The sequence below is a fragment of the Rhamphochromis longiceps genome, linkage group LG22 (assembly GCF_057381845.1).
Source record: "Rhamphochromis longiceps isolate RC_006_pf linkage group LG22, R_longiceps_female_GT1.1, whole genome shotgun sequence".
NCBI lineage: Eukaryota > Metazoa > Chordata > Actinopteri > Cichliformes > Cichlidae > Rhamphochromis > Rhamphochromis longiceps.
This window is the reverse complement of record NC_140577.1, coordinates 13,238,810-13,250,988: the sequence shown is the minus strand read 5'-3', so window position 1 is coordinate 13,250,988 and position 12,179 is coordinate 13,238,810. Positions and strand designations below refer to the sequence as shown.

General features: G+C 41.2%; 1 protein-coding gene across 2 annotated transcripts in view; it reads left to right on the top strand.

The window, feature by feature from the left end:
* The window catches only part of efna3a (ephrin-A3a), an 82,237-nt gene extending 72,241 nt beyond the window's left edge, over positions 1-9,996 (top strand). The window contains exons 5-6 of one of the 2 annotated variants that reach the window (XM_085396275.1): positions 6,197-6,303; positions 7,436-9,996. In XM_085396275.1, the coding sequence (XP_085252401.1) occupies positions 6,197-6,303; positions 7,436-7,585 (257 nt within the window). In that variant the 3' untranslated portion in view covers positions 7,586-9,996. The remainder of the gene's footprint in view (positions 1-6,196; positions 6,304-7,435) is intronic. The other variant, XM_085396274.1, reaches the window with a different exon arrangement.
* The last annotated feature ends 2,183 nt before the right edge of the window (positions 9,997-12,179 follow it).

Sequence of the window (12,179 nt, the reverse complement as noted above, 5' to 3'; positions counted from 1 at the left end):
AAAACAAGGAAGAAAATACTCCCACAATGCTCGGCACGGGCGCGCACACACATGCACATTCACAAAGAAACACCATTTTTCTTCTTCTGTGCGAAATCCAAGGTCAGCAGAGGTCCTGTAAGAAATGAAAGGCCCATGTTTACCTAAGAAGAAAGCATGTCAGTGAGCAAGTCAATTGTGCAGCTGAGTGGTTACATAAACCCTCTATTTTTCTTTGTCTTTCTCCATCCCCATCTCAAACAAAAGCCTCTTGCCGGGAATCATTTAGTATGCTTGTTTCTCGGAGCTGTAGGCAGTCTGTGACGAGAGCTAAGAGAGTGTGACCTGCCTGAGATGGAAACTGAGACCAACTGAGATAGAATGAAAAGAGCTCTTGAGCCATCAGCAATGAGTACCTTCAGAAAGAGGAAAGGCAGAAAACAGAAGAGAGAGAGAGAAAGACTGAGGGAGAGACAGTGTGAGACAGAGAAAGTCAGACAGATAAAAGATGGGAAGGGAGGCAGTGAAAGAGAAAATGCAGCAGGAGAAAGTCTGACAGAAAGAAGGATAGATAAGGCAGAGTGAGAGAAACAGGCAGAAAAAGAGATAAAACCAGAGTGGGAGCAGAGAAGGGGGAGTGCAGAGAGAAGGGGCAGAGGAAGAAAGAAAAGCTCAGTGGTGGGCGAATTGCTCAGCAGTAACTCAGGCTCGAGCTTACGTAGAATTTAATATAAAAAAAAAACCACGCGCACACACACGCACACTGGCAGGGAATCATAAAATATCATAGCCTACGGTGTTGTGATGCATTTTGCTGAATACATTTGGAGAAATAACAAAATCAGGACATACAGATCTATGCGCACACACTTATAACAACTCATGGCCCCGTTGGCTCAGCTGACCGCTGGACACCCACTCTGTGACTCACCCTGAGGACCAGACCCACCCACGGACTGGCTTAACGTCAACAAATCTCTCCATCTCTCCCTCACATGTGTTTAGGCCTGCCTTCATCCTCGTTCCTTTATTATTAGCTTCATTTCTACGTCACATTTTCCTTATTTAACAGAGAGTCTCTTCTGTTGCAGATCCTATCCTGCTGTTGTAGTTTTACCCACCATTTCAGCGGATGTGGTTAAAGGGCAAGTAAAAGCAAGATAAACGTACAGACTGTAAACAAATCCCCCAGGCCAGTCAAACTTACTCGGAAGGTCAAATTAAGGGCAACAATAAAAATAGGACCCAGGCTGTGCATGGTGATCATTCATCACACTTTATAATTTGTGAAAGGAAGCGCTGATACCATTTGCAGACTGCATGCAAGCAGTGCTTACTAATCAGTTTTATGAAACAGCCCACTGTGGGCTTGTTTACAGTCTGTCAGAATGTCTGTTTCGCTTGCATTTTTTCCCCAATTAAAAAGCATTTATGGATCTCTGCAATTAAGTGTAAAATGAGTTGATTTGCCATTTTTGTGATATTTACTTTTTAACCCCCCTGCAACTCACCTCTCATCTGCATGTAGCTGTGTTCAGCATTAATTATGGATAGCGAATCCTACAGCAAGCTGCTCGTAGTATTGTGCTACGAGAATTCAGTGTCAGTATTGCTTCTTCCTCCATGAATTAATCATAGGTTTCTAGTTTGCTATAGCAAAACCATAGCACGCTCTGTTCATCTTTCCTACTGTGACATACCTGCTCTTAAAATCTTTCCACCTGAGTGTCTGCAGCAGCAGAGGAGGTCTAAAAGCTTGAACATAAATTAGATGGTGGACAAGAAAATACAACTGGAAATGGATAATTCACACGCATAAATTTACTTCTTTTCACCGTCTCTGTTTATATGCAGAATTTCTTCAAATCAATCATAAAATGTTGTGCAAACAAACACTTTTTTTTTGCAGTCTGTCCATCATTCTAATCAAGTCTGGTAAGTTAACTGCATAAACCTTGGTGAAGTTAGCAGATGTTGTATTTTAGTAGCCACCGAACAAAAAGACACCTGGCTGCCATTTCACTCTACTGCGCTAACCAATCAAACTAAACAATTAGTGATATGGACATCGTGCTGGCAAAATTTTCAGCTGACCTGGCAGCTGAATTTTGGGTTGTTAGTAAGAGCTGACATAATGTTTTTCGTGACAAGATGAGACATATGGTGACTAAAGAGTACAGTCATCTGAAAAGGTTTTCACATGACTCTATGCAGTCATGTGAAAAACCAGCTACATCCCATGATTCAGTAGCTTGCAGAACCACCTTTAATAACAGCTGACAGTAACATGAAGTAGCTGCTTTCTTGGCCCACTCTTCCTTAAAGCATTGCTTCCCTTCATTGAGGTTTGCAGGCATTTTTTATCCACAGATCTCTTAAGATCCTACTACAATATTTCAGTCCGTTTGGCATCTATATTTTGATTGTGTCATCGCAGGACCTTCATGGTTTTTTTTTTTGTCATTCTGTTGTAGATTTGCTGTTGACCTGTTGTACGGCTCAGTTCTGGACAAGCTTTCGTTTTCACATGAGATTCTAGAATGCTTTAATATAGAGAGGAGTTTTCGGTAAACTAAAGGACTGCAAAGTGCCCAGGTACTGTGGCTGTAAAACAAGCCCAAATCATCACCACTACACCACCGTGGTTGACAGTTGGTATGAGGTTTTTCTGCCGATATGCTCTGCTTAGTTTTCACTGAATGTGGCGCTATGTATTATGGCCAAACATCTACACTCGTTTTTTTCATATATAACTTTGCAAAGCTGTGCTGCCATGTTCTTATTAGAGAAAAAACAAAATTATACCTGTTTAGTCTTTTTCTAATTGTATTGTCATGAACTTTAACATTTAACATGCTCACAGAGGCCTGTAGAATCTAAGATGTAGCTCTTGGGTTTCTTGCACTTTCTCTGAGTATTGCACAGTTTGACCTTGGAGTGAATTGGGTGGAAAGTCCACTCCTGGGAAGATTGTGGCATTGTGTTAACACACACCTGAATGCTTCAGACCTGCGAATTGCCAAAACATCTGCTTTTAAGTGTAGAGGTGCTCACACTTGCTAATGATGAGTTAATTAAGTGCATTTGATTAGTAGCACCTGGCTGCTACTTATCCTCTTAAATCCGATGGCAGTGGTAAGCCTTTCCTTAGTTTTTAGAGCATTGCACAGAACTCTGTGAAAATGCTCTTTTTCACATGACTGCAGTCTCATATGATCCTAATTTCTGCCGCTATCTTTATGTAGATACAAGGAAGATGGCATCCACAGCTGGACCTACGCACGGGACCTGGTTGAAATGCAAGTTGAAGTAGTAGATAGTCATTCAGAGGCCTGAAACCAGCCTAATAACCTCTCAACGTTTAAGTTGACGGAGTCAATGGTCAGCTTTTAGTGCACAATAACAGCAGTGCTCAATGTTAGTCAGTGAGTGCTAATTGCTCCCCCGGTTTTATTGGTAACAACAATCAGTGGACTGTTATTTAGATCGAGTGAAAGCCGTTTTAATATCCTCCACAGTATTACACCTCCCCCACTGACCTGGAGAGCTGTAGGCGTGCAAGATGGGCCCATTGCCTCATGTTGTTTATGCCTCGCTGCAAGTCTAGCATCATTGGGGCATAGCTGGCACGAGGATTTATCAGACCAGACAACCTCTTTCCACTCATCGACAGTCTACTGCTTTTGTTTCTTATCTCACTGTAAATGCCTTGAGGCGGTTCACCGTGGACAGGAGAGCTACCCTGCATGCTCATCTGTTGTTATACCCCCTTTCACACTAGACTGCACCGGATTGTGCGCTTGGAAATTGATTACTATATCCTACAATTGTACTGTGATGTTAGATGTCAAACACTGGACCTTTGATAACTTGTTATGGCCCAAGGCAGGAAGTGTTCCCCACATTCATCTTCCAATGCCGTCCTCCCTAAATAGCAAGGGTTTTGAAGAGGTGCATATTGTGTGGGGTGGTGATTGTCAAAGCTCACGGCACCCACAAACAAGTCTGTAAGAATCAGTTCACATGCACAGCAACTTTCGAGAAGAGACTGTGCAGTTGCTTATGTAAAGGTAAGGAACGTTCGGCTTTTTCTGGAGGCAAAGGATGTCTCGTCTTCTCATCTCCAACTGTACGCTGTGCCTCAGACTGTTGAAATGTTGTTAGAGAGACAATCCACATGGTGTGGCGGCCTCGCGGTGACCTGTGGGTCTTACCTGAGGCAGCGCCTTAACTTAGTGTTCCTTGTTTGTCTTCACCCTGATGCATTGCCGTGTGAATGTCAGGGTTGTGCGTCATCAGACAGATGCCTCGTGTTACTTAAGAGAAACTTTGACGTGGTCAGGAGTCATGCAGTGAGAGAGGTCGCTTTACTCTCAGAGAAAACAAAAACAGAATTCCATGCATTTATCACCTGCAAGGTGATTGCCATCTCTCTCTGTTATCACCAGCTATCTAGTTTTTTTCTTGTAATTAGGTGCCAGTGCTGTTACATGTAGGTAGTTCAGACAAGAATTTAAAGTTGCAATGAAAAAGATTTAAAAAAAAAAGAGAGAAAAACATTTTGCCTGTTCAATTTTGTGCTTTTGTAACTGAAGCCAGTTTAATTTTATGGAAGACTGGAGCTTTATATCACAAAATAATATAAAAGAGAGGGGGGGGATTTTAATTGATAACCATACTGGTTTTGTTGTCTGTCAGCCAAAGCTTGTCAAATAAATATCTTTCTTCTACCAAAGCAGACATGTTGCATTAAACTACTTTTCATATAAGGTCAAATCAGTGTATCATATATATATAATGCCCATGTCTTTACTCGTATTAGTATTTCAGATACTGTTAATGCTTTAATCTTGTGCAGAAGTCTGTTATTATACAAAAAAATCAGTGACAACGAGTTTTGAAATTTTGAGTTCAGCTCTTCATCAGTGTGTACAAAGGCTCTCAGGAGACAGGTACAACAACGAGCCTCTACAGCCATCTGTAAAACACGGTTGAAGCTCTGTCATGATTTGGTAATACATTTCAGCCAGTGGTGTTCAAGATCCTGTCAAAACTGATGGAGTTATAAACACAGAAAAGTATCATCAGATTTTGATACCATAAAATTTGCAATACCATCTGGAAAGCATCTGATTGCCAACAGCTTTATTTTTCAGCAATGATCCCAAACACACTGCCAATCCAGTTAAAAGCAAGAATGGCTTGGCCTCCCCAGAGCCTGAACTTCAATATTATTGAATCAACGTAGGATCATCTTGACAGAAAACAGAAAAAACGCAACCAACATCCAAGTTTTAAATGTCCTTCAAAAAGCCTGGAGAACTATTCCTGAAGACTAAAATTTTTAATTAAATTCAATTTGATTTATTTACCTCAAGCCCCTTTATATTTTTTAAGACCCTACAATAATACAAAGAAATCAAAGAAAACCGTAACGATCATGTGACACTCTGTGGGAAGGAAAAACTCCTTTTTAACCCAAAGAAATTCCCAGCATAGCCAGGCTAAGTGAGAGGCGTTTATCTGCTGCAACCAATTGGGGTGAGGGGACGAAGACGGGACAAAGACATGCTGTGGAAGAGGGCCAAAGATTAATAATAAGTAATAGTTAAATGTGCAGAGGTGTACACACAGTGAAGAAAAAACACTCAGTGCATCATGGGAATTCCCCAGCACCCTAGACCTATTGTAGCGTAACTAAAGGAAGATTCAGGGTCTCCTGCTCCAGCTATAACTATATGCTTTATCAAAAAGGAAAATCTAAGTCTAATCTTAAAAGTAGAGATAGTGTCTGTCTCCCAAATCCAAATTGGAAGCTGGTTCCACTGAAGGCTCTGCCTCCCATTCTACTTTTAAATACTCTAAGACCAACAAGTAAGCCCCCAGTCTGAGAGCGAAGAGCTCTAATGGGGTGATATGGTACTATAAGGTCATTAAGATAAGATGGGGCCTGATTATTTAAGACCTTGTATGTGAGGAGGAGGATTTTAGATTTGATTCTGGATTTAACAGGGAGCCAACTAAGAGAAGCCAATAAAGGAGAAATATGCTCTCTTTTTCCAGTTCCTGTCAGCAGCATTTTGGATCAACTGAACGCTTTTCAAGGAGTTTTTAGGACATACTGATAATAACGAATTACAGTAATCCAGCCTAGAAGCAATAAATGCATGAACTAGTTTTTCAGCGTCACTCTGAAATGGGATGTTTCTAATTTTAGAGATATTGCGCAAATGGAAGAAGACACTCCTACATATTTGTTTAATATGTAGGAGAAACGCCAAGCTCCTCACAATGCTACTGGAGGCCAAGGCAATGCCATCCATAGTAAGCTTACTTTCTTACGAGATTGCATACTTCATTTGTACACGAGTTGTTGTATGTTTGCAAGTTTCAGTAAATTGCTGCACAGATTTCTTATTGTCCTATCAAAATATAAAGAAATGAGGGATGTACCTCAGAACTGTACCTGCCACACTAGTTACTGTGTTTTGTGAACACTGAGGATGACAGCCTAACACTGAACAATTCTTCCAAACATGAAAGGTGTGATTTGTCTCTGCAGTGCTGCAGCATTAGTATTATCAGTAGTATCCTCTTTCTACTAGCTAAAAATTGTTTGCCGGTCCCTCCCTTTCCACTATGGGGCTAATTTTTGAAAATGTTGACTACACCATCCAGGAGCTTGTAGAGCACTTCGTGCTTATGTGCCCAAAGCAAGCATATATGAGCATGATATGAGACACAGCCTACATTTCCAAAATGTGCTGATGTCATTAAGTAATTGCAGATTTCTTCTATAATTGGGTTTATTTTATATAGAGAAGCTGGTTTCGAGCCCAGGCATCCTACAGCTGTAGGACAGATGGACGTGAAAGCTTTGTTTGCTTTCTTTTGGTTTATTTTGATTTGTAATAACCCTCTAGATATAATGGGAAGCATTATGTCGAGGCAGAACATAATCACTCAGTGTAATCCACTTTTTACCAAATAATACAAAATGTGTTCTCCCGGCTCTTTCTCCGTCTCTCCCCTCCAGCTAATGTTCTGTTGTGTCTAATCAATGGCAAGGCCATAGTAATTTGGTGTGATTGAAATCCCTCCAGGATAAAAACATCATTAGTGTGAGGAAAGGAAGAGACACACACATACACACACACACACAAAAAGAAATAGATCAGAAACAAAAATGTTTTTAATTTTCCATCCCAGGGGGGAAATGGCCATATGTAGCTGATTGGTGGTTTGTTGGTAATTGCATTATGTCTCTTTCTCTGCATATGTTAAGGCACAATTTGAATGCATCACACACTTCCTTTAGATTGATTAATTAATAATGTAGTAATGGTTTATTCCCTTCTGTCTTCTGTCTGACACATTTTCCCTCTCGCGGTTTTACATTCTTGCTCTCTCTTTTCTCACTTTCTTGTTTTCTCTTTTTGTGGTTTTTGCTCTCCAGATGAATTTAACCCTGAAGTCCCGAAGCTGGAGAAGAGCGTCAGTGGCAGCAGCCCCTCACGTGACCGCCTTCTTCTCACCGTGGCAATGCTGCTCGTGTCTGCCGTCCTTTTGTCCTAGCAACAGTCGCCGAGTGGCACTTCATGCATAGCTGGACCCGGCTTTTGCAAAGGGCTTTGTATCCACCAAGTTTGTGATTACGTGAAATCTGACAGAAACACACAGAGTCAAGGTGCAACTGAAGCGCAATCAAAAGGACACAGACAAAAAAAACACGACAAAAAACAACAAAAAAAAACAAACAACAAAAACAAACTTTAACTTAGCTTAATGGACTTTAAAAAAAGAGGCCTTTTTTGCTGTCATATTTACACCAGTGTATTTTGACACTCCATGTGCTCCATAGTGTAGGGGTTTACACATTCACCTAACAAGCGAAAGATTCCCAGTTGCATCCCAGGAGGAGACGCAAATCCCTTCGGGGTTGTGTCAGGAAGAGCATCCGGCGTAAAAATCTGCCAAATCAATTATGCGGAGCTACCGGCTGTGGCCTTATCCCTTGTGAAAAAGGGAGCGGCCGAAAGTAGCTTCTTACATGTTGCTGGATATCATTATCACACCACTACCACCTTTATTGCGGGTGTTGAGACCAAAACGACACTCAGAGTCCGACTTCTGCGCTGCTCCGAAGCCTGATGAGAGTAAGAAAACTGACTTGTAATAACTTGGGTGCAGACTACACGCTCTTATTGTAGCATGGATATCAAATCACCGGAGGAATTTAAGCTGCTTTCTCTTCAACTTTGAGCTTTGAAGAAGATTGGAAACCTGGACTCCGCAGCGGCTTTTTAGTCCTTGGACCACAGGCCCAGTCTGATGATGCATTAAACCCAACTTTGATGTAGTAATGAGCAAGATGGACTCTGGATCTGTACTGATCTTACCCAGACTATCAGGACATAATCAGTCGTGATGAGAACTCCTGCTGTTGCGCTGGACATTGAAGAATGTTTTAACACTGATGTGAGGAAGCTGGTGGTAATAACAGTCCAAGAAAGGGGAAAGACTTTGTGATATATCCACGAGCCTTTCAAAAATCCATTTTCACCAGACATCAAAAAAATACCCCTAGCTTTGTGATAGGTACAGATGCAAAGCCTGCATTTCTTAGAAGGTAGCAAGTGCCCTCTTAGAACTAGTCTTTTGTCTGCATTTCCTGCCTTCACACTGTAACAACCCTAGAAAAGTACAGACCCTGGACTAGTAATTTGATGGCACTTAGACGTGGTAGATGTGTGTTTTGTTCTGACGCATTTACCTTCAGCACTTGGCGTAGATTTTCCGGATGTCAAACCTTTTGCTGCAATCAGCACAGTCATTCAGAACGTCACTAATTTACAGTTCTTAAAAAAAAAAAGAAAAAAAAAAGAAACTCTCACAGCAGCAAGTCCCCTTTTAATCCCAGACAACCCTGTCTGTTCCTTTTTCCACAGCCAATCAGTGCTGATGACCATTAACAGCAGTCACAGTCACCCTGGAAACAACCCCATACAGTCGCCAAAGTGCGGCAGGTGCCTGAGGAGAAACTGTGCTTTGAGTCTCAAAGTAACGCTGCCGCCATTTTGTTAAAAAAAATATATATAAAGACGTTAAAAAAAAAAACACTTGTGAATGTGCAAATAAAGAGAAGTTCACTTTTTTATATTGTAATACAGGACAGCGTAGGCTTAATCAGATTACAATGTGTGCTTTTTTTAATTTATTTAATTTTTCAAATGTATTTATTTTGTCATTAAACTATTTATTTACCTAATTTATTAGCGTGCATTTGTAGGCCTTTGCTTAATAAGCTATCGTGCCATTTTTTTTAAAATTCTTATTCTTTTTTTCTATTATTACAGTGAATTTTTTACTGCAGCATTTTTGCTTGTGTAGATAAATCGATGTAACTCAGCCTGACACAAAGAGAAGGTTATTGTTCATGACTAATCAGTAGGGACGTACGCGCAGTAACCCCACTCTCATGTAACGGATACTGCTTACCAGATTTTGTTGCTGAAGAGCATGTCATAAACCAACTGTGAATGCAGTGGCAGGCCATGCCGATTGAGGGGCAGCATCTCAAAGTGTTGCGCTTGCGAAATGAGGGATGCGTGCGTCGTAATGTATATTTATAATACATGCCGGTTGTGGAATGTGCGTGCGTACAAGTGCGTGTGAGTTTGTGTGCGTGCGTGCGCGTGAGAGCGAGCAGGGGGAGAAAAAAACAAAAACAAAACAAGCATATGTGTGCACATTTGTGCGTATGTATGTAGAATGTGTTTGTCCGCGCTTTTCAAGTATGTGGCATTTAGGAATTTCGTACTCATAAAGGAGTCATTTGTAGGATCTGAATATGCAAGTGCGTACGAGAGAATGTGCTCTTCTGTAATGTTAGTTTATGTTACGGGGTTTGGGACGTGGGCGAAAAGCATTTACCGATGTTGAAGACAAGCACACGAAATGTGTTTGCCTTTGACGAGAATGATTAAACAACTGTAAATTGAACCAAGAATGATTAAAACAATGCCAATTAAAACCTTTTTTGCAAATTTAGCTTTGTGTATTTATTCAGGCCTTGTGTTGTTCTGCTCTCCTTCGACTGCCCTTTCTTTATCTAAACTGTTACTCCTTCACAAACCCTGCACTCAGATGTGTTTGTTTTTCTGAAGCACTACTTGAAAGCAAATCTCTTCTGGTTTTTTCTTCTCCTTTTTTAGATATGTTGGTTGTGAGCAGACGGCAGTCAGGCTGCAAACTAAAACTATCCTTTTCACGTGGCCCGTCTATGCAGCACCTCCGGTTTCGCAAACACCTCTTCTGCCATAAAACATAGTGACAGCGTGGAGGGAAAGTCACAGATCCAAATCTCCCACTCTATCCATCTCTCTTTCTCTTCTTACTCAAAAAAAAAAAACACCTGCAAGCTATTCATGTCTCCACAAATCTGTCTCTCCACATCACACTTCTTTCCCTTTGCCCCTGTCAGCTTCTTTTTAATCTTCAAACCCAGGACAGAAAGACGCCGACGATCACTAGGGACGAGCCTCAGATGCTCTAATGTCCGTATCAAAGAGCGGACAGAGGGGTCAGATAAGATTTTGTCTTTGATGTTCTACGTCATGCCTACAATCACATTAGAGAGGAAGAGAAAGGCGTTGTGAAGATTCAGCTGTCTGCTTGTGTTCATTTAAAAAAAAAAAGAAAAAAGTGCTGGACGTCCAATTTTTTTTACATGTAGGTTGTAGGATTTTTGCCAAGTTAATTTGACGTACATTACGTGACTGACATAAAGTGGTTCACAGTAAACCAAGCAGGTTACAGTGATGTGATGATGTCTGTTAATGTCTTATTCACAGCTGTTCGACTCAGCTGGGAGGCAGCGGCTCCTGATTCTCTCTGACATTTGTGCATTGAGCTGACAGGCTGATAATTGCTGAATATTACAGTAGGTCTTAACTTACAGTCCCTTGCCTTTTTATAGGTCTGTACTTGCATAAACGATTCAGTGTTTTGACACCATGAAACACTGGAATGGCTTTAGCGTTTGCTCCGGGGCCCAAGCTGACAACTTTAAACATAATTTTTCAGGAAATTGGACTGCTATGATTTCGGCAGTGAGAATCAGTCTGGTTAGTTAAGTACGGGAATTACACTGTCATGTCTGCACCTTAAATTCCAGTTTGGAAAAGCATTATTTGTTCTGCTTACTATTTAAATGAGTGGATCAGGAGTGTTACCAGTGGATTTAAAACGCCCACCTATCCCCGAGCGGCTGACAAAGAGCTTCACATCGCCACCGTGAAACAGATACCCAACAAGTGCTCTTTCCAGGCTCTAACCAAGGAAGACATTCCATTAGCTAAAGGAGATGACCTTATGCCTGTTCCGAGGCATATTGTCGTTTTCTGAATCATTTACTGTGAGATAAGCCATCTGTAGCACGGGCAGGTCTGTGCTGTCGAGAAGAAATTCCCCTGACAAGCGGCACCGTCTGGCCCAAACAATGAAACAGATGCCTCCTCCTCAGAGAACATGATATAACTCAGGACATCAGTGACACAGTCAGGGTGAGTAATGCGCCATTCGAGCGCTCTTTGGAAACTCCCCTTTCGAGGTTGGGAGTCATAAAAATGAGTTGGGGCTCATTTCAATCTAAATCGACTGTTTTATTCTTACAGTCATGCAGCAGAAGCATAAAGTACATCACACTTTTCTTTTGAAACACTTGACATATTCTGATTCACTGACATAAAGAAAAGTTCACATAAAAACCTGGTTAAGCAAACGTCTATAAACTTTTAGGAATAGTTAGTCTGATTATAATTTCACATATACCTTCATTGGTAGCTTGTGACACTTTTTTGCACCAGTTATATAAATTAAATGTCCGGTACGGTGAGTTGTTGGAGGGTTGCATTTGGCTTGCACAATCCTGCGAGTTGAATGAGGCTGGAAGGATGTCTGCCATGAACTGTCTGGGCAACGATTCTTTTCCATCAGCCATTCTTCCAGGAATGATCCGTGTCATTATTTTCTTTGTTACATTATCCTTTTTTTCACCCCTTCCTCAACTCCAAGCCTGGTAGCATTACCTTTTGTTTAAGAATTTCTTGATGGGCCTTAAAAATCATGGTGTGACCAGGTCCAACAAAAGAAAATCAGCCCCAGATCTTCACATTTACAGCATCATGCTTCACTGCTGG